Below are 20,751 nucleotides of genomic sequence, written 5' to 3' on the forward strand. Positions count from 1 at the left end.
ATACATTTTGATATTCCGTGGAACATTATTAGCTATATAAAACATTTTGCTATGCCCACATAATTTTATTCGATTGATGAATCAATTTTGTACTTGACTGGCCAATTCTAAATACATGCTTTTATCGAATTTCTATATAACGTTGAAAATTAAATTTAATATTGATGGCATTGACCAAATATACCATTTTATACCGATATACCGTAAATATACCGTCGGTTCAATTTTGACCTCAAAAATACCGAAAAGTAAACATACCGTATCTAAGCTGCAGTGTGACCGCGGTTAGTGTATGACCCTCAGAAATATACCGACTCATATCTCTGCTACTCTGTTCTGTTTATTTATACTCTTATTTCGTAATTAAATGCCATATATCATCAATGATTTAAGATAAGATCTTGAGCTCACTTAATTCAAATGACTTCGCAAATCTACAGCCAGAAGAAGTTCATACCGACGCCGCCGGAGAAGGGCTCCTTCCCACTGGATCACGAGGGCCTCTGCAAGAAGCAATTTCTTCTATACGCCAGCTGCCTGCGGCGTAACGCCCAGGACACGAGTCAGTGCCGCGAGGACGCCCAAAACTATCTTGCTTGTCGCATGGACAACAATCTTATGGAAAAAACCGAATGGTCAAAGTTGGGCTTTCACGATAAGAAACCGGCGCCAGAGGAAGACAACCAATAGTAGTCCACAATGAAACCAGAACGTAATGTGATTATAGCAGCCACAGGTAGCGTGGCAACCATTAAGTTAACGCAAATGATAGCAGAGCTCTCCGATGAACGGCTGCCGTACAAATTTCACCTTAAAATCCTTATTACCGAGGCAGCCAAACACTTCTTTGAGCTGGAGCAAATACCCGAGAACGGTGGGTGGTTTGTAAGATAAGTGGTCCGGCTTATGCCTTGAGTAACCTGCCTTTTCAGTGCCCATTCTCCATAATCGCGATGAGTGGTTGGGTTGGAACCACCGCGGCGATCCCGTGCTGCACATTGAACTGGGAAAGTGGGCCGATCTGATGGTGATTGCTCCACTTAGCGCTAATTCTCTCTCCAAAATGGCTACTGTAAGATGAACTAAACCAGATTCACAGGTAATCTTCTGTAAACATGCCTATCTGCGTTTCTATTGCAGGGGATTTGCGACAACCTTGTGATGTGCGTCGTGCGTGCTTGGGCCCTGGAGAAGCCCCTACTCTTTGCGCCAGCCATGAATACGCGCATGTATGATCATCCTATCACAAAGGAGCAGATCGAAAAGCTAGTGAGCTGGGGCTATAAGGAGATTCCCTGCATTTCAAAAAAACTAATGTGCGGCGACACGGGCAATGGGGCTATGGCAGAAGTGCCCACAATTGTTGAAGCGGTGGTGGCTGCCTTTCGGTTGGACAACTAATTGTTAAATATTTATAATTAAGGTCGGGCGACAGGAGAGAGTAAACGCCCAAATTGTTATACAAACAATGTTTATATATCGCAGAATATTTTGTTACAACAATTAGACATTTATAATTGCCCACGCCTTACAGATCCACCACCTTCATGTTCTCCATGGAGTTGTTGGCCGAGTGGTTGATCAGAGCCTTCTCCGAGTCGGTGAGATTGATGAACTTGTGCTTGGACTTCAGTTCCTGCTGTATGGAGGAAAGCAAATCTGGTGAACAGCGCCCTGTCCTTGTGCTCCTATTCTCTCCGTTCCCGCTCTTCTGTCCTGGCAATTCAGGATCGCCTGTTACCTCAAGCTTCGGCTCCATTATGGTCTCCATTTGAAGGGACTGACCCTTACGACGCATTCGCTTCGAGCCCCGTGTGATGAGCACCACGGCAGGCGATTCAAACGGCAAAGCCTGTATGACAGTCTGGAGAAGTTTTGGTGGTGTCTCTGGAGTCTTGGGATTGCCAATGACCACATCCGCTTGCAGGGCACTCTGGGCACGCTCTCGCTCCTCCTCGCGTTCCCGGGCTGCATTCTTTCGCATCAGCTGACGGGCTCGCTTCTTCAGGATTGCCTGCGCGTTGGGATAGTATGCAATTACCTCGTTCAAGTCCGACTTGGACAGCACAAACAAATTGGAGTAGCCCTTGGATCGCACATCGGCCGTGCGACGATCGGCTCCGTTGATGCCCAGCAAGCTGATCTCTCCAAACACTGAGCCTTCGGTGAGGGTGGCCAGAACCACGTCGCTGTTGGGACCGCCCATTACCTGGACTTGGCCCAGCTTTACAATGTACATCTCGCGGCCGACCTCCCCTTTGCGGCAGACAAAGTCTTTGGGCAGGAAGGTGACCGCCCGCAGTTTCAACACCAGATCCCTCAGCAACGCCTCCTCGCAATCGGCAAAAAGCTGAACCTTGGACAGGGTCTGAATGTGTACGGAGATGGCGATGTCTGTTTTGAGATTGATGGGCAGCGCATCAAGTATATTGGATTCGTCTGAGAGGAAAGAAGAGAATCAAAAAGCAGGATCACTTTGGGGGAGCATTCACCTACCCAAAGTACGCTGCTGCTCCCAGGTGAACTGGAACCACATCTTGACCCTTGACTGCACCTCTTGGGATAGATTCAAACGTCGCATGTACTCCAGCGTCTCGTCCTCCAGCTGACGGTACTCGTGCTTGTTCCTGGTGGCCGTGGATATGATGTCCCGTATCTGTCCGATCAGCAGGGCGAACACAAAGACGCCCATCAGCCAGGCTACCGTCATGAAGACGTACTCCCCCTGGCGTTCCGGCTTCGGATTTTTTCCTATCGATGTGGCCGTCTTGGTGGCAAAGGCAAAGCACCGCACATAGGGGTGTCCCTTGCCACTGAAAACCCAGCGGTTCTTGCCCAAGCCCTGATAGTCACTGTAGGCGTAGTACAGGGCAGCTGTGATGTGGATCATATAGAGCATATAGGTGAGGGTTTTGGCCACGCGAACCTATTTGGATAAAAGCCATCCAAAGATAAGTGAATAAAAAAAGGATTCAAATGGAAACTTACAAAATGCGGCGATGATATCACCCGATCCAGCAGACGGAACACTTCCCAGAAGCTTTGTATCTTAAAGAAGCGAGGGAAGCGCAACCAGACTGCGCCCGTTCCCAGCTTCAGGTAGAACAGCTCCAAGGGCAGCAAAGCCAGGAGATCCAACTGTTTAAGAGTTCTATGAGACTGGGTTTGGCATGAGTGGAGGGACTAAAACGCACCTTAAACTGTAGCTTCCGCATGTAGTTTTTCCTCGTGAGGTTCTTGTTCTTCACCCAAAAGCCCTCGAAGAGGTACATAACTCGGTGCTTAAAGAAGACCACATCCAGCAGATAGACGATGTCCGCACAGAAGTCGCAGGCCAGCCAGATGTTGGTGTTCTCCTTCGTCTGAAAGGGAAATGAGGCGCGCAACGGTATGACCCAGGCGTTGTAGAGGAAGGATAGCGACACCACACACAGCCAGGAGATGTAGATCTTCCCCTGTGGATCCAGCGTCCTTTCGTCGTTGTTGGCGCCGCACAGGCTGGAGCAGAGCCAGACATTGGAGCGAGGAGTGTCCGCCTCAAAGAGGCGTCCGCGATGAGGCGAAGAACCAGCCGGCACCAGACGCACCTTGTGCTCCGGCGAGGGATGCAGGCTCTTGGTGCTCGCATGCAGGGCCGTCGGCGGAGGCGAGGGCGAGCTGGCGTTGCTGGACGAGGGAGTGGGCGGCAGCTCGATCCGGGACTTGACCTTGTTGGCGCGGGCCGTAAAGCGTCGCACCAGGTGGCGGACCTGGTCGCGTAGGAACTGCTGGCCCTGCGAATCCAGGCTGCCGGCGCTGCTCGGCTTGCGATGATGCTCCTGCTCCCGATCCTTTTCAGGTTCCAACACGGCTACGATCTCGCTCTCGTTGATGGAGGGCGAACGCAGGCGACTCACATTGTGATCCTCATTCTGCAGCTCCGGCGACTCGTTGTAGCAGATCTGCACGTCCTGTTCGTCTTCGTCCTCTTCCTGGATGTCGTGGGACTCGTCTGCTGGCTGGTCACACGACTCCAGTGGAAATACCACCTGTCCCGTGGCCGCCGCCAGCTCTTCGGCTCGCTGTACTGCCACCGGATCGGGTACTGGCATGGGAACCATCCCTGGAAGGGGCGTCATCTCGAAGTTGTCCGGCTGCAGGATGCGTCTCACACTGTCCGGACTTACCAGCGGCTTCTCGTGCTTCAGTATGTGCTTGACCAGGGCATGGGTGGCTCCGATATTGCTCTGCTGTTCGGCGGCGTCCACACAGCCAATTCTACCGTTACGGAAGTACAGCCGGGAGTGATAGAACCGGGGACTGTTTGGACGCTGGCGACGCTGCGGGGCCTTGTAGGCATTGATCTTGTAGGTGATCCGCTTGACGGGACTCGGGGTCTTGTTCTCCTTGTCGCTTCGACGGATCTGCGCTTGGAGTTGCACCTGAACCTGCTCCTTCTCCAACTCGTTCTCGCGCTGCATCATTTTCTCTGTGGCCGTAACAAACTGTTCGATCTCCTTGATGTCCTTGGAGATCTCCTCCAGGCTGCGCCGCACCTGAGCCTCCTTCTCCCCCGGACTCGAGTAGCGGCGCACGCTCTCCGGCTGCCGGTTGATCACATTCCGCATAAAGGCGTGCCGCTCCAGAGTGTCGCAGAACTTGGGCTCTGCCACCTCCTTGGACCTGCCCGATTCGTAGCCGGAGCTGGTGGTAGGCGTGGACATTGGAGAGGTCGCCATCCGCTTGAGGTGCTTGTGTGCCTTCGGTAGTTGGAAATCGTCGTACGAAAAGTTCTCCAAAATGTTGGGCGATGACTTCAGTAGCGATGCATTCGCCTCCAGTTCGAGCTCCTCGCTGCGCTGGTTCAGCTGTGAATGAAGCGAACACTCGGTCGATTCGATGGCCAACAGCTCGTCTCAAGGCGAACCAGCACGCACATCCAATAAAAACAACTCCCGGTGCTTCGGCTGAATGTGCCTTGCATGGTAATTGCCCCGAGACGCCCGCACTTTTAATGTTTCCAGTATCAATACCTCATCTATCTAGTATATCTATAGCTCTATCTATGAGTTGTCGGTTATTGGTTTAAGCGCGTGCCATAAGCGAAGGACGCGGGTTCACAATATCTTTGGGGTCAAAGTTTATAGGCCCCTTACTGAACAAATTCTCAAATTAAAGCTTATTTCGTTAACCCAATAATGGTAACTAACGGATACAAATATTTTCCACGGATAAAGAAACAAATTTCTATTGCGGATACAAAAGTAAAGCTAATAATCCAAGTTACCTGAACAATTCGAAAACATCTTATAGATACATATGTATCTTAAGGGTTATTCCTGCTATGTTCAAAAGAGAGCCCTAACAAATGACATGTGCTACCAATAACTGATGAAGCTTCTGTATTTCTGAGGCTCAGAAGGAAAAACCCTTCCCCAATAGTGTATAAAAAACCTCCTCGAACTTCCAAGATTCCTCAGAGTATCTCAAGTTGACCTCTTCGCGCGTGCACGAAAATATCCACGACATTTAGCTTACCATGCGAAAGCGTCCCATGCTGGTCATTATGGTGGATTGTTTTTGGCTCCGAGCAAGTTCAGTGTCAACGCAGGGAGGGGAGGGTTCAGGGTCAGTTGCCTTAGTTCTGAAAGGAGAGAGAGATACATGCTAAACTGCGTGTTGCACACGGCGTATGACTTATTTGCTGAATAGAGTAGACATGACACGCAAACGAAGTGCAGCAGGCCCCATCGACTGCTATCTACAGCCCCCACTATCCATATGCCACGCAGTATTGATTTTTCCAGCTGTTGCAACTTTTGGTTTTCTTTGCCGATTTGCTTAATACATTCGTTTGCTGCCCGGAATGGGACTCAAACCCACTTCAACAGGTGGTTTAAATTTATTTGGAAATTGTAGAGTCACACTATTTTCAGGGATTGCGATATTCTGCACGGATTATTCTTGAAATTCTTACTTCCCTGATTGCACTCAGAACAGATGTTTGCTTGGAAACTCACTTGCCCAAAGCCCCACAGGGATAAGGATTGGCTACTGTGGATGCTTCTCGACCCCAAACAAAGAGTCGCCTGCCGCCGCTGAAGGAAAAGATGAACTGGACAACGGAAATGCCCTGCACTTGGCCAAACAAAATCAACGCAGGCGCTTTGAACTTCTACGTGAAGTACAGTGGAACTAAGCTCATTTATAAATGAAGCCTATATGTATATAAAATATCATAATGTGCGGGAATCTTGTAATCTATATCTCGCAATTATCAAACAAAAATTACTTAGAATTTCCTTTATTTTTATTATTGGCTTACCTTTCGTAATGTTTTTCTTCGTGATATGTGGAGTTGCCAAAAAGCTCATAAGCTTTTATAAAACTTTTCGTAGTTAAAGCTATCCCCTCTATTAACCACCGATTCAGGAAATCAAAAAATAGAAACACAAATGTACTGATTATTTTTTTTTACAATTTCTTTATATATATTTTTTTGTTGAAATAATATTCCATTCAGCTCTACATTTACAATTACATAATTGTAATATTTTTGTTGTTTTTGTTTTGTTTGTTTTCTCTTTTAAATTACACAATACATACATATATAGGCATATATTTAAATATATACTCATGTAGGCATTTTAAAACGTATACATATATATATGTATATATAACTTTTTTGCCTTCGAATCTATGGATTCGAAATTCAAATAACTTTGATGCAATCGAAAGTGGCCAAATGGTAGGGGGGTACGGGGTATCCCCCAAAGATCCTCTGGCGTGGGAGACTGTGGCTGTGTGGTTGTGTGGATGTGGGGGTTCTTGATGAAGAATTACATACATATAGGTACATACATCGATACGTACAAACCTAGAATATATAAAACATTTGCTAGTTCTCCGAGTGGAAATTGTGTTTTATCATCGTTTCTTCAATTTAACTTATTTTTTATGGTTTATGCTGTGTGTGTGGATGTGGGTGTTTTGTATGGTTTCTAGTGCATATTTAAAGATGTAAGGACTTAATTTTTTTGTGTGGTTTTTTCATATTTTTAGAGTTTTTTTTTTACTTGGTTTCTTTTTTTATGTTTTGTTTTTTTTATGTCACTTAAAAAATTACATTAATAAAATGTATTTTAAAACTTATGCAAAAAGCTGCCGTTTCGCATCCCTCCTACTCGCTCTCGTCCTCCTCATCCTCCTCGGAGGACTCCTTCTTCTTGATCTTCTTGACGGGCTTGACGGGCATCTTCTTTCGCTTCTTGGGCGCACCGGAATCAGTGCCGCCATTGGCCTCGTACTCCTTCACCGCCCGATTGTACTCCTCCTTCATTTTGATGGCCTTCTGCTCCCATTCCTAGTTTGTGAGACATTCGAAATGATATTATAGCTGGGGATTCTTCAAATAGAACTCTGATTTCCTTACCGTCTTGTCCTTCAGTCCGCGCCAGAGCTCACCACCGCGCTTGGCGATGTCTGTAACCTTGCTGCCGGGATTCTCCTTCTTGATGGATTCACGAGTCTCGTTCAGCCATAGCATGTAGGCGGACAGGGGACGCTTCGGGCGATCTCCTGCTGCACTCATATTTGTATTTGGTTTTGGATGGGTTTTTCTCGAGGGACAACTTTGAAGCTCTCAATGAGTAATGGCAATTATGGCTGCAATTGATGAAAGAAACAAGTTAATTATCTACTTTCTTATACCATAGTAATACTTGAGGAAATATTAAGGGAACAGACAGAATATGAAATGGTGTTACTTAAAAATATTATTCCTAGTTTCGTTCAAAATATAGTTCATAATTCTCCTTGCACATACTGTAAATACTTTCAGCTTATTCATCCTGCTTTCCTCTGCCCATTAAATATTAAACGATTGCATTTTGACCTGTGCAGTGTACACACAAACGGGCTCCAATTAAATATTCCTATTGGATTACTCCCCCAGCTGCGCACCAAACCATACTTTACACATTCCTTGCTCTGAAGCTCACACACAGAGAACCTATCACAATGGAATACTTTACTTTTGATACATTATATCCCTGCACATAATCAGTATTTATAACTGGAATATTTCGGGTTAATTGTGGGGGCTGATTGATGTATCTGTATACTTTATATACACCATATACATACACACATACATTCCTGTACATAACACAGAGTGCATTGCACTTTTGGGGCTATTGTGTACACAGGTTTTGTTTGTATCCCTGCAGGAAATCAACCCGTCAACTCTTTCCCTTTTTTGCGTCAGTATTTTGAATCCAAGCCCAATCCACAGATCAGCTGTTTTGGGGTAGGATGACAATGGTCTAACGTCGGAATAGGGTACGCGCCATGCAAATGAAGCGGCGACAACAGGCCCCCCAATGGCCATAAGACATGCACTTGACCCAAATCCCAAATGTTCAACGAGAGGGAGAAGCAGAAAGCAACGTGAATTGGGTTAACAAACGACTCGAAAGCGCACTGAAGGAAGCTGTCTGTAGAACCGTGGACCACCAGGAGCCCCCAGGAACCCACCGGGGAGTCGTGTGGGTGGAGGAGGGTAGTGAAGTGTGGCGCATCAATCAGGATGCCGACGCCTCCACACATTGCACAACATTCTCCATTGGCCAGAACCCCACGGCACTGCATGCGAGTGTGTGTGTGTATATGTATTCTATGACATCGTTGTCCAGGAGCAACAGGAAAACAGCGGCAAATTCTTGCTAGTTAAACGCGACCACGCACAGATACACACCCACACACTGACAGACACGACGACGGAGGAAACTGGAACTCGTAGATGGATGGCGAGGAGGCTTCGCACATTGCCGCAACACGTGATGCAGCCAGGATTTTGCCTGCAGAGCACGGCCGGAAGAGTGAAAGAGAGAGAGAGAGAACGATATAGAAAATCGAAAGCGAAAACTGTTCCCCGTCTGACTCTCCACGTCTGTGTGTGTGTGGGTTGTGGCATGGAGGAGCCGTGTATGTTTCTGCATCTGTCGTTACTGGTTGCAAATTTCATTTTGCTGCCTGCATCACGAGGATTAAAAGGAAAACGCTCGGTACCTGGAACATAAGGAATTTCCGCACCGAATGATGCCTAATTCGATGAACTAATAACTCAATCATGGAGTAAAGGTGCAATCAGGTGCAAAGGTATTCCGAACGATAGCAAAAAGTAAGCGGACTCCCAGAAATAGTAATAAGTTCTTTTATTATAATTTTAGTATAAATTCAGCTATCAGAATATTGCAATCCTTAAGTTTTTAGACTCGTGGCGGCTTCATTTCATGTCAGCAATGAACATCCGCACTCAAATTGAACAAAAATCTGTAAAGTTACGGCTATAACGGGGGCAATTATACAGGTAACAGCCTCTACAGCATATACTTCGAAATCCCTGGCAAATCGCCCTGGCAATCGCCCCACATGAAGCTTTCTTAATGCTTTTCCACTGCATTACGCATACGCGGCGTGAACAGGGCTGGCAACATTACGCATACGCAACTTGTGCGGCAGGAACCCCTGCATAATGAATGCCAGACTGTGGACAAACACAGGGCACACACAAAAGAGACACATAGGACATTAAATGGAATACTAAATAAGGCAACAGAAACCCTGGCCCCAAGCCTCCACAGAAATGGCCATTTTGTCGATCTAAAATTGAAAAGCAGACGTCGCTGTCGCTGTTCCGTCGCCGTCGCTGCTTTTGCTGCTGCCTCTGACGCAGTCAGCGTCAACGTCAGCTTCGGAAAAGTCTCTCGGCCTGGCCAAAAGGCATAAAACTGACAACGCTGCCGCTTATCTATCCGAACGGGTGTTTGTGTGTGTTTATGGTGTTTTTGCCCAGCACCACCCAAAAGCAACCACCTCGAACCAACCAGAACCACCCGGCACCACCTAACCACCGACTGCGAGGCTTGTGCGCAGTAACAGCATTTTAGGGTAGATATTTTTACAGGGATTTGCGCACTGGAAGCCCAGCTGCAACAACCACAGCCATAACAAAAACGAGTACCAGTGCGAGTACTTTATATGCCAGAGAGCGAACGCACAGTGGTGACTTTTAATGGGGGGAATGAATGCTCGTACATAATGCTGATAATGCCCACGCTTGAGGGTCGTTTTTCCCTACCCGTTGTTTCTCTCAGTGTATGGTACAGTCAGGTCACAAAATCAAAGGGAAGGCGGTCGAAATGTGATTGAAAAACTATAGATGGCGCATTGGTGGTGCTCTGTTTTACATTTGAAACGTTTTTTATAGCTGCTCAAGGGATTTTGTTTATGAAAATCGTTTAATTAAATATTAGAGCAAACAATAAAGTAGAGGGTTGTACAACTGTAGCAACAATAAGCATATCGTAAAAGGAAGAGAAAAGATAATCTTTTGAAAAATCGCAAAAAAATACATTGTCATCCTAAAAGCACTCACTGATGTAATATCGCGAAAGCTGTTAACAGCTTGGGCTCCCAAAACAATACAGGACTGATCGAAAATACAGCAAAATTCACCCCTTGGGTCTTCTTTGGTATATCTTCCCACACAAAAAAACCAATATAAGATTAGGAACCAGCACAAAAGTGGCGCGAAAAGAACTTTATATGTAGCTGTAAATCAAGCAAGCTCTCTCAGTACACACCTCTCTTCTTTATTCTTTTGTTTGTGTTTGTGTTTGTGTGTGTGTGTGTGTGTGTTTGGGGTCCCGCTATATGACACAACTTTTGGCGCCATTTTTAGTTAGCACTCGAGAGTGCAGCACGGGTAAGCGCAAAAAACAAAACAGCACGCGCTCGGAAAAAAACGGAAATGAACGAACAAACCAAAAGATTGCACCCAGAGGGTGGATGGAAGATTGAGTCTGTGCGAAGATCCACAAGGATCCAACATGGTGGCCAACCCCAGGACTCCTTTCAAAAAAACAGTGCAAATAACGGGAACGTGACCAACGACGGGTATTGCGACTAACGGATAGAGTCAACCGTTTGAGGCATGTGCACATGCGGAAGGTCATCAAGGTAGGTGCCGCCTGGTCTGTCGGGAGGCGAAACTGAATGCCACTTGGCGGCAGGATTATGCCCGTAAAGCCTGGAAATGTTCCTAAACACCAGAGGAAGGCCAAAGGAGAAGCCGCAGCAGATGTCGACAGGTGGGTGGACAGCGGGCGTGCCGTCTGGGGTCTGTCTGGGGTGTGGGGCGACAGCCGATCAGAAATCGAAGAGCCCAGCTGCAGCAGATGCAGAATATACAGCGGGGAATGTACACTGGAGGGAGGCAATATTGCGGATAGCCCGAGGAGCACATACATATGCAATAATAGAAGGTTAAAGCCAATATCCATTTATCATGGGAAATAAAATCTTACAAAATACTCATTTTATATATTACTTAAAAGCAATCACTTCTTAGAATCAATCTCGGAAAATGTTTCTTCCAGTTAAAGTTACTCTAATTAGTACTATAACAAATTTAAATTTCCCAACGTTTCACACGTTTCATGCTTTAAAAATACAATCATTTCGAGGAAAATGAATCAATTTTCCATTTGCTAATTTTCCTCTATCCCACTCAAAACAAAAATCAATTGAGTTAATCGCGAGCACAATTAATATTTCCATGCACTGTCGAGCACTTCGTTTCAATTAAATGCTGATAATACCAAAAATTATCGCGAAAGCGGGGCGGAACAACTAATTTGACGGCGACTGTGACAGCGCTGGTTAGCACTTGGAGCAGGCCAGTGTAAGAGTTGAAGCCCCTACCCTACTAATGAAAAATACTCGTATTCTCATATCTCTACGTACGTTTTGCTGTGCTGCTGTCGCCTGCCTGTGCTGTACACTTCACTCTTGGCCCGGCCTGTTTCTGCTGAATGACTGGCTGGGGAGAGAGACCGAACAACGAAAAACGTACTGCGAACACTGAACTGAACTGAACTGAAAATCAACTGAAGCAGCTGTACCAGGGCCCAGGCAGGCCGCCAGCAAGCGAAACGCAGGCAAAGCAAACGCAGAGGCAGAAGCAGAAGCAAAGGCAAAGCAGAGGCAAACGACGAACGAACGAAACGAGCGCCGTACCCAGCGAGACCATCAAACAGCACGGCACGGCACAGGCAGAGGCAGCAAAAGTATCTGTATATGAGTATCAGAGAGTAGAGTCGAACGAACCAGGCAGCCAACCAACACACAGAGTCGTTGGAGAGCTGTGTATGTACACAGTGGTGGCAAAACGAGAGTGTACAGCACCGCCTGCTGCTGCGTGCGTGCGAAGAGGGAAATAATTTGCGTTTTTGTGGTGGCCGCACAGAGGCGTCCCGCAAAATCGAGCAGGCTGGCCCTCAAGAGTTCTTACAGCGCATGCACAGTGCAGGCGCTGCACATTGGCAGGGCTGATTTGGCTCATAAAATTATTATTAATTATTTATGGTGAAATTAATTGGGGAAAAGATAATACGACTGAAGAATGAAAATAATTTTAAAGTTTTGTTGTACACTTCCTGTTTATGCTCTTGACTAATCATGCCTTGAGTGAGTGCATTTCCCCTACCTCCCATACAATTTGACAAGACGCGCATGTTCCGACTATTTTTGCCGCGACTGTACACGCTTAACCATATAGAAGCATGGAGCGGAGCCGTAAGCTCTGTGTGGAACGAAATGCTAGTAGTATTTGGCGGCGCCGCCGTCAACGCTTACCCCTCTGACACACACATACCCCTCTGCTGCGAAAACCCCTCTACATGTTAAATCGAAACGCTGCCCACTGCCGCCCACCTGCCTCCCCCTCACCTTCCCGCAAAAAAACCCCTCTTCCACAAGCTCTCCCCCTTAATACTTCCCCTACATCACCATCACCTCTCCCAGCATTTCGCTCTCATAGAAATTTTTTACAACTTTACAAAAAATCAAAAGATGAAAAAAAAATGTTTTTCGCTTTTTTTCCAAGAAATGAATGCATAAATATTTAACCTACAATATTGATTTGACATTTACAAGCGTAATCGATTGGGTAATCACCGAATGGGGCATAGATTCTTCATAGCGCACTTGTGGTTCGATATAAATTTTCAAAAAATAACCGTCAATATTTCGCGCGCGCCCTCCATTCAAAATTTCAATCCCATGCAAGCAACAACGATGTCGAGATGACGACGACTACAACGCGGCCCGACCAAGAGCCACCTAACCAAAGGCCCAAGCAAAACCCCAGTGTAGAGAATGCCCACGCCAGAAATTGGGTCGTTTATTTTATTTAGCAAATTTTATATAATAAATGGCCACGATGGCTGCGCATTTTGGCCAGACCACACAGATGGAATAGTTAGAAATCAATCGTAGTGGAACACTTAGCACTCACCCGTACGAAAATGTCGCGTAATTTGCCTTTTAATTGCACCTCCACCGAATCTTCTGTATCTTGCACCAACGTTCACTACTGGCCTGCTGTTTGTTCACTTTATAAATTTTCTTCTACTAAAAACTCAAGTCTGTTCGGTTTGGTTCGGTACGTAGTACAGCCTTGCCTTTGGAATATCAAATACACTGAGTGAATGCCAGCCAACGAGCCACAGCCACAGAGCCAGAGCCAGAGCCATGAGAGGCCACAGGCAGAGCAGAGCAAAGCAAAGCAGCAGTACGAAGCACGGGTACGACGCAAACTCAGGCACTACCGAGTGTATCTGTATCTGTGTCTGCCGTATCCGTGCACGTCGTTTGCTGTATCTGTGTGTGTGCGGTGCTCAGAGCAGTTTTCGTCGCTCTATGTGCGAGGCAATCGACAAACACACACAGATGCGGCACTACAGCGTACGTGTGTATCTGGCCTGGCTGGTCGACTACCGTTGTATGGGTGGGTGTATGTCTGTAGTAGAGCTGAAATTCGTTCGTTATATGAACAGGCGGCAGATGGACGGAAGCCGGGTGCCCGGGACAGAGGCAGAGGCATCAGCAGCAGCAGCACCAGCACCACCAACAGAGCCACAGAGCGCAGAGTCAGAGCATTGAATATGGCCGCCTGCTTTTGCTTTGCCTTTGCCTTGCTTTCGTATCGTTTTGTATGGTATGTATGGTATAGCATGGTCTGCTTTGTACTACAATATTGGATAGTTTAAGCCCTGGCATAAGGTGTACCAAGTATGAGAATATGTTGGTTAATGGATAATCTATCAGACCTCATTTAAAATTGGGGTACATTTTGATGGATTTTAATGAAATTTTAGTGAAACAGATGGGATATCTCTAACTATCACAATTATAACCATTTATATATCAAATGATATCTGCAAATATTAAGAAATACATGATATGGGGTGGTTTGCCAATTAACTTCATCCCAAGCTAAATCAAAAAGATTCAAAAATGTTTGCCAAAAACATTTCCATATTTTAAATTGTACCAAAACTTCCAATCTAGACATTCAATCTTCTAATGCTAAAACCACAATTCGTAGATAAAAATACGACATTTGATTGGGCATCATTCAATCTGTACCTAATCAAACAAAATCCCAAGATATCTGAAAGATTCGTTTCAACCAAAGAATAGCGCACTTCCAGGTGCGACCAGAATCGCATGTTTTTCGTCTCCGTATGGACTCTATCTCGCTGTATAGAGGCCCGCAGTACAGCTACAGTCAGAGCCCAGTAGCAGAGGCCGCAGCGAAAATACGAACCGAGAAAAGCACCGAACGAACGAGAGTGTGTGGAGTGGATGTGGATTGGGGGGTAGCGGGGCCGAGAGGCAAACAGACGGCGGCGACGGGCGGCCGTTGTACGTGTCGACACTGCTGTCGTACTATGTACGGGACTGAGTGTATGCATGTATCATTGTGTGTGCGACTGTATCTGTATCCACGCGAACAGACAGCCACAGAGCGCACAGAGCATGAAATCAACGTTCCCCACTCGTTCGCCTGTAGGGTATGTAAGGCAATGGGATATTGTGGACCTGAATGCGACAGACCAGACCCGGTCTGTCTCATGTTGCCTGCCGGTTGGTGGTGCATTTTTTTTGGAGAAGTACCGGGCTGAACTGCTCATTGGATTAACCAGATTCCTTGTGCAACTTTAAATGACAAAACCGATCTTTAGCTAAGCATAATGTTGCAATTCGAACTCTACGGATTTGTATCATCTCGTATAGAATAGAAAACACATTGAATCTGTCATCAAATTATCAAGATCTTCAATATATTACCGTTCTCTTATCAAGGTACATATTCTATTGTATCTTTCATCTTTTACCATGGAAAAATTGTACTCATATTAAATGTTGTATCAACAATCAAATAAATCAAGTCGAATATGAATAGGTGAATGATCTACACTTAGAAACATAGTAATATCTTCAACCTCCAGTAGTAAACAGGAGAATCTTTTCTGAAATTTTAATCTTAAAGATTAATTTTATTGATCTGCTACAATAAATGCGATAAAAGCTCCCATTTTGAAGATCATTGACCTCTGCAAAAACAACCATTGAGGGGTTGCTTTTGTTTAGAAAACACCTTTGAAATCCCTGCCAATGTTTCAGGATCCATTTAGCATAGCATTGCTAATCTGTTGCTTTTGCGTTGCTTGGACGTCTATTTTTTTCGCGATATAACTTTTTGCATGGGGCTTTGGCCCACAGTGCCAGTGGGTCGGTCGATTATTATGGTTGTTTGTCGTCTCATTTCAGTCTTGTCTGTGTAGCAGCACACAGAGAGCCTTCCACTGCCGTAAAGCTAACGATGATATCGTGGTATGGTGGGGATGGTGGTATGGCATGGGAGATGCATGGGTTGCCTTTGGTGTTGGGTTCTACTGGGTTCGGGCTGACTGTGCGACTCTGTCTCTGGCTTTAGCTCTGCCTCTGTTCCTGTGAGGAGGTGAGGGATACGGATGGGCTGCAGTCAGCAGTCGGGTCGACTGCCGACGCTGCTACTGGCAGCGGCTTTCGGTGGTGGCAATTGTCGGGCATAGACGAAACGGAGCGGATGATGACGACGATGATGTTGATGGCAGCAGCGAAGGGGTGTTCTCCGAGGGGTGGCATGAGGTCCCATACGCCTGGAGAGGAGTATGCAAAAACGAACAACCTAACGAGACCGAGCCATCCAGCCGGAGAGCAGGCGAACGCTTCATCGAAATGGGGACGCATGAGGCGTACTTTTCACAGGATGTGGATATAACGAGCCTGCATACGTTCGTATGTACTGCATGGAGTGTGTGCGTCAGCGACAGAGAGTATAGAAACAAAGTACCAGAGTGTAATGGGGCAGCAATCAGATCGAGACATAAATGCTCTATTGGGAACTAAATTTTGAGCTGAAAAGTTATGTATAGAGTATACGGCCGGAAATATCCTGCAGATGATAATGGCTCACTAGGCATCCCTAAAACATATCCTTTAAATATACTGGCAGTATTAAATCTTTCAGTCATCTAATTTAGATGGTACATTATATCTCCCATTCATTCAGTGGAAACTCAAAAGACATTCCATTCTGCCCGCCCCCCACTGGGATGTTCCATAATTTGTATCTCCGTTTGGACTTCAGAGTATAGACAAGTATAGACGGTCTAAGCTGGGTTGTGCATTCCTCAAACCATATCCTGTGCCTTTCCCTATCCTTTTTGTAGCATACTCTTGCGTACCCAGCTTAGTTTCTGTTTTTGCCTGGACCTGGACCTGGACATGGTCTGAATCTGGCACTTGGGCTTCATTTTGCCTGCAAATACATGGTTGCGTACGAGTACGAGTACGAGTACGAGTATGTATGTTGATGGGATGGTCGAGTAGTTTGTACCTTTCATGGAACTGGATGGCTTGCCTTGGGTAAGTGAATGCTGCAGCTTACAGGGACACACACAGGCACAGCCGTGAAGTAGTACTCACAGCAGGATGCAGGCACAGGCACAGGCACAGACCGCGGACAGGGGACAGGGGCACTTGTTGTTGTCGGTTCCTTAACGTTGCATCTTTGCCGTCTGCCATTTGCCATTTGCCATTGGCGTCGTCTACTCAAATCAATATGCTTGCCATATGGGATCCAATGTACTTGGTTTTGTGAGTTTACCGTTATGTTTTATTGGGTGTATTCTATAGCGTACATATGTTTATCGTTTTATCGAGTCTCTCTTTTGGATCGTGTCACAGTCCATGTTACAAGGATTCAGCACGGAATCGTTTTTTCTACGGCTGGAAATGATTTGGTTTTATAAACCTTTTAGAAACCACAAGGAATTTTCATATACCAAAAACAGGTGGGGGTCGTGACCGACCACCTGCAAACCAAAAGCTAAGGCCTGTACTTATCGTGCGTTCCGTTCAATTTCTGTTTATATCTCGTCTTTACCTTCGTCTCTCCATCCTCCTTGTTCGGTTCTCCCGAACAGCTGATGGCGATGGCAACGGTGATGATGTATAGGGAGGTGTGGAAGAGTTGTGTGCTCGCTAAATATTGTTGAATGGACGTGGACGAGTGGTGGGGGGTGAGGGTAGTGTTGCTATAGCTTCGGCGACTGGCCAGCCAGCCCGCAGCAGTCGAGTGTCCCCCCTTTTGGCTCCACGAAAACACCCACAAGGCCTCTCAAAGGCCAAGTTCAGTATCTTAAACACATTTCATGGGACCCATTGTTGTGCAGCCTGTGGAGGCGGGTGCCGATGCGATGCTGATTCTGGATGCTGACGAGGCGCGATTTGCAACAAGAGCAGCAAAAGCAACCAAAACACCAGGACGGACTTCTGCTGCCTATGTGACCCAATTTCAAAGGGAGACGCGAAAGTGATGTCCCGCTTTTGAAGACGTGTGTGTTTGTGGGGGTGTGCCCATGTGTTTGTTGCAGATCCCATGGGTTAAAGGATAGGTTAATCGCTGGAAGGATTGATCTAATCTGGTTATTGATAAAGAAGCGCACATGCAGGGTATACAACTGGTCGGCTTCACCTTTAGTGAATCCCATTCTCTCTGTTAGGGTATACAAATGTTGCTAAAACCGCAAAAGATGATAAGCATGTGCTGGGCCATAAAATAACAGCAACTACAACAGGAGCAAAAACAACAACAACAACAACAACAGCTATGCGTTTCGCAGTCAGCAGTTCGTTGTCGCCTTGTCGTCCGGTTTCTCTCTTTTTTGAGAATTTAATGAGCATATACAGAACGAACGCACACACTGAAACGCAAGTACTGCATATGTGTGCTTGTTAGTGTAGTTTGTATGTGATTCATGCTTGTTGAAAAATTACAAAAATCTATCATAAACATTGGAAAAACATAAAAACATGGTTTTAGCATGAATTTTGATTTCCATTTCATTCAAATATGTAATTTCTACATGTATTTTACATTCATTTTACATAAGGCACCCACACATGCACACACCAGAGCGTGGAGCGAGAAGGAAATGGACGACCACCGACTCTCTCTATATTTGCTGGCAGCGACGCCGACAGCGCAGCTGCGCTCTCAGTATTATATGCTTTTGCTTTTGCTGTGCTGTCTCTGCTTTTGCTTTCTCCCACTTGAGTTGTTTTTGCTTTTTCTGATTTTTGCCCCCGCAGCAGTAATCGCTCGTAAATGGGAACCAGTTAGAGCCGAGGGGACTGGAATCCGATTCTTCGGGGCTGACAAATATGAAAGAATTAACCGCCCTTCCAAGAACTGTTGTTGTTTAGATTTGGATGCTGCTAATGTAAACAGCTGTTTATGAGAAGAGATTTTAATACGGGATAAAAGGGGCCGGAACTTTTTATACCCTTTCCATACGATATCGCGATATATTTCTTTACCGATCGTTTTGTGACAGCAGATGCAAAACTCATTAAATAATGAAGTACACAGAATTTTATTCAATACACAAGGTGAAAAATCCAAGAGTTCACGGAATTGTATTCAGTGGTAGACGTATGTAATAGTAAAACCTAAAACGAAATCACAACCTAAGTAGTAAATTATATTTAAGAAGTACCATAGATAACGATCTTATGATCATTAGGATATTTTGAAAAGGTTTTCGCATTAGTTAAAAATATTCATATCGCCCGCATGTCCGTTGATCTTGCGACGTTCCATGGAGAGTATGTACTGGATCTTGGACTGCATGATCATGGAATTGGAGATCGGCATATTACGGAGCTGGGCCGCCACGCTCAAACCAAAGAACGTAAACTCGTCTTCCCCACGGATCTCGCTGCGGTTCGTGTGTGAGGATGGCATTATGCTGACCTCTGGGACCTTCGGAAGAGGCGGCGGTGGAGTGGGTGGCTGTTCAGTTTGCATGGTCACGGGAAGAACGGTGAACAGCGACGGCGTTGTTGTAATGTCTGGCTCTGTGGTTACGATCTCCTCAGGCTCCAGCTTGACCATTTCCTGCAGCTTAATGGGCTTCAGGCGGTGAAGACGAACGGACAGTCGCTTCAGTTGCGGCACATCCCTAGTATCGTGCTCGCTCTAACGGTAAAAGAAAGAGATTCTGGGTTAGGATACGGCTCTGCGGATCCAATGATCTGCAGGATCTATAAATGTACCGTGTCTACGAACTCCGCCAGGAACTTGTGCAGTGGAGCGAACCAGGGTATCTTGGGACGGTAGCGTCTAGGGTTCGATTTGATCTTCTTGAGCTCCTGATGATATCCGGTTCTTAGGTTCTTGATCTTTATTTTAACCCCCTGGATGGAAAGTCCGTTTTCCCCCCGATCGATATTGGCATTGATCCCGGCCATGATCCGCTTGTAGGCTGCGTTCCTCGCCCCTCTCAGGTAGGGCCTCTTGTTCCACAAGCAGGGCTCCCGACCGTAGAGCTCCACAAACTTGATGGTACGCTCATCGGTGAATCGGAAGGGAAGTCCGCCCGTCGTCGCCACCGCCTGGCTGGTCATCTCTCGGTGGTTTCACTGTATGCTCTATGCCGCCCCGTCGCCCCAACGAGCGCAAAACCTGATAACCTCTCTGGCGAAGCGCACTCGGCCAACTGTACAGCTTTTGGAATTTTTCTCGCTCTCTTGCGCTCTTGTGAAGTCAAGTTTCATGCTCTGTGCTAGCTTGCTTCTTCGTTTTGCTCTGGGTTCGGAATGCTGCAGTTAAAGCAAAAGCAAATATAATTCCCGTGAGGTTTAAAGTTATATTGATCACACGTTTAAAACCGCTAAACCGCTTTTGTTCGCGAAACTGTATATTTTAAATCAGTCGGACAGCTTTGAAACTTTTTGTTCCCACATTTGATCGTACAAAAAGTTCCTAAAGTTTGTAAATTACTGTAAACAGTAAAAAGGAAAATACAAATTTGGAATTTAAAAAAATGGTATATAAAAGTGATGAGGAAAGCGAAAGTTAACCTTTTGAAAATGTTCCACTCTGATTAACTATTTTACCCTCCTTTGTATCAAAGCATATAAAATAGTTTTTTACAAGCTGTTGAAATTTTTCGACCGCTGTGCTTTTTGCTTTTTGCTGTCGCTGCGAGAGAGAGGCCATGCGCAAGAAGGAAGCTCTCCCAGAAGACGAGTCGGATTTGGCGTCTCTGCTAGTGCATTGCGGTTTCGTGTTCTCCACTACACCACATACATATGTACATATTTGTACATATGTATGCATCTAGTATATGCAACAATCGACAATTCTCCAAAAATTGTCGGTCCTAATAAACTAGTGAGAACTAATAAAAAATGATGCCTCTCCTACTCTTTCAAGAAGATCGCTCATGTTCGTATAACAGAGGAATAACAGTAGCTGCAAAAAGTTAACAGTTCCATAAGGTTGCAAAACATTTTCTTGGCCGCATTCAA

General features: G+C 45.9%; 5 protein-coding genes across 6 annotated transcripts; 2 read left to right on the top strand and 3 right to left on the bottom strand.

The window, feature by feature from the left end:
* The first annotated feature begins 306 nt into the window (after positions 1-306).
* Positions 307-760, top strand: LOC6898824 (cytochrome c oxidase assembly protein COX19). The gene has a single exon (XM_002138761.3). It carries the CDS (start codon positions 421-423, stop codon positions 688-690), a length of 270 nt encoding a protein of 89 aa, XP_002138797.2. The 5' UTR covers positions 307-420; the 3' UTR covers positions 691-760.
* On the top strand, positions 662-1,471 carry Ppcdc (phosphopantothenoylcysteine decarboxylase). Its single transcript, XM_001361633.4, has 3 exons — positions 662-874; positions 933-1,072; positions 1,141-1,471. The coding sequence occupies exons 1-3, from the start codon at positions 700-702 to the stop codon at positions 1,399-1,401; spliced, it is 576 nt and encodes a 191-aa protein (XP_001361670.3). The 5' UTR covers positions 662-699; the 3' UTR covers positions 1,402-1,471.
* CngB (Cyclic nucleotide-gated ion channel subunit B) lies at positions 1,455-6,745 on the bottom strand. The gene is made up of 6 exons (XM_015185019.2): positions 6,000-6,745; positions 5,518-5,623; positions 3,195-4,847; positions 2,989-3,138; positions 2,497-2,926; positions 1,455-2,439 (listed from the first exon to the last, which is right to left on the bottom strand). The coding sequence occupies exons 2-6, from the start codon at positions 5,542-5,544 to the stop codon at positions 1,529-1,531; spliced, it is 3,171 nt and encodes a 1,056-aa protein (XP_015040505.2). The 5' UTR covers positions 5,545-5,623; positions 6,000-6,745; the 3' UTR covers positions 1,455-1,528.
* Positions 6,746-6,947: 202 nt separating this feature from the next.
* On the bottom strand, positions 6,948-13,553 carry HmgZ (HMG protein Z). Of its 2 annotated transcripts, none has more exons than XM_015185020.2 (3): positions 11,788-11,940; positions 7,412-7,644; positions 6,948-7,342 (listed from the first exon to the last, which is right to left on the bottom strand). In XM_015185020.2, exons 2-3 carry the CDS (start codon positions 7,568-7,570, stop codon positions 7,160-7,162), a joined length of 342 nt encoding a protein of 113 aa, XP_015040506.1. In that variant the 5' UTR covers positions 7,571-7,644; positions 11,788-11,940; the 3' UTR covers positions 6,948-7,159. The 2 variants fall into 2 exon arrangements, with proteins under 2 accessions (XP_015040506.1, XP_001361671.2); XM_001361634.5 differs by lacking the exon at positions 11,788-11,940 and adding an exon at positions 13,340-13,553 and having other exon boundaries at positions 6,960-7,342.
* A 5,240-nt stretch (positions 13,554-18,793) lies between these two features.
* On the bottom strand, positions 18,794-19,964 carry LOC6898827 (uncharacterized). Its single transcript, XM_002138764.3, has 2 exons — positions 19,495-19,964; positions 18,794-19,417 (listed from the first exon to the last, which is right to left on the bottom strand). The coding sequence occupies exons 1-2, from the start codon at positions 19,843-19,845 to the stop codon at positions 18,986-18,988; spliced, it is 783 nt and encodes a 260-aa protein (XP_002138800.2). The 5' UTR covers positions 19,846-19,964; the 3' UTR covers positions 18,794-18,985.
* Positions 19,965-20,751: the final 787 nt, after the last annotated feature.

The sequence above is a fragment of the Drosophila pseudoobscura genome, chromosome 3 (assembly GCF_009870125.1).
Source record: "Drosophila pseudoobscura strain MV-25-SWS-2005 chromosome 3, UCI_Dpse_MV25, whole genome shotgun sequence".
NCBI lineage: Eukaryota > Metazoa > Arthropoda > Insecta > Diptera > Drosophilidae > Drosophila > Drosophila pseudoobscura.

Excerpts from the sequence above, each read along its gene's own strand:
- LOC6898824 (XM_002138761.3), top strand. The coding sequence starts at position 421 with ATGACTTCGCAAATCTACAGCCAGAAGAAGTTCATACCGACGCCGCCG.
- Ppcdc (XM_001361633.4), top strand. The coding sequence starts at position 700 with ATGAAACCAGAACGTAATGTGATTATAGCAGCCACAGGTAGCGTGGCA. Across the intron at positions 875-932 it reads GGAGCAAATACCCGAGAACG|TGCCCATTCTCCATAATCGC; the intron begins GTGGGTGGTTTG and ends CTGCCTTTTCAG. Across the intron at positions 1,073-1,140 it reads CTCTCTCCAAAATGGCTACT|GGGATTTGCGACAACCTTGT; the intron begins GTAAGATGAACT and ends TTTCTATTGCAG.
- CngB (XM_015185019.2), bottom strand. The coding sequence starts at position 5,544 with ATGACCAGCATGGGACGCTTTCGCATG. Across the intron at positions 3,139-3,194 it reads TGCGGAAGCTACAGTTTAAG|TTGGATCTCCTGGCTTTGCT; the intron begins GTGCGTTTTAGT and ends ACTCTTAAACAG. Across the intron at positions 2,440-2,496 it reads GGAGCAGCAGCGTACTTTGG|ACGAATCCAATATACTTGAT; the intron begins GTAGGTGAATGC and ends CTTTCCTCTCAG.
- HmgZ (XM_015185020.2), bottom strand. The coding sequence starts at position 7,570 with ATGAGTGCAGCAGGAGATCGCCCGAAGCGTCCCCTGTCCGCCTACATG. Across the intron at positions 7,343-7,411 it reads GCGGACTGAAGGACAAGACG|GAATGGGAGCAGAAGGCCAT; the intron begins GTAAGGAAATCA and ends CTCACAAACTAG.
- LOC6898827 (XM_002138764.3), bottom strand. The coding sequence starts at position 19,845 with ATGACCAGCCAGGCGGTGGCGACGACGGGCGGACTTCCCTTCCGATTC. Across the intron at positions 19,418-19,494 it reads TGGCGGAGTTCGTAGACACG|AGCGAGCACGATACTAGGGA; the intron begins GTACATTTATAG and ends TTTTACCGTTAG.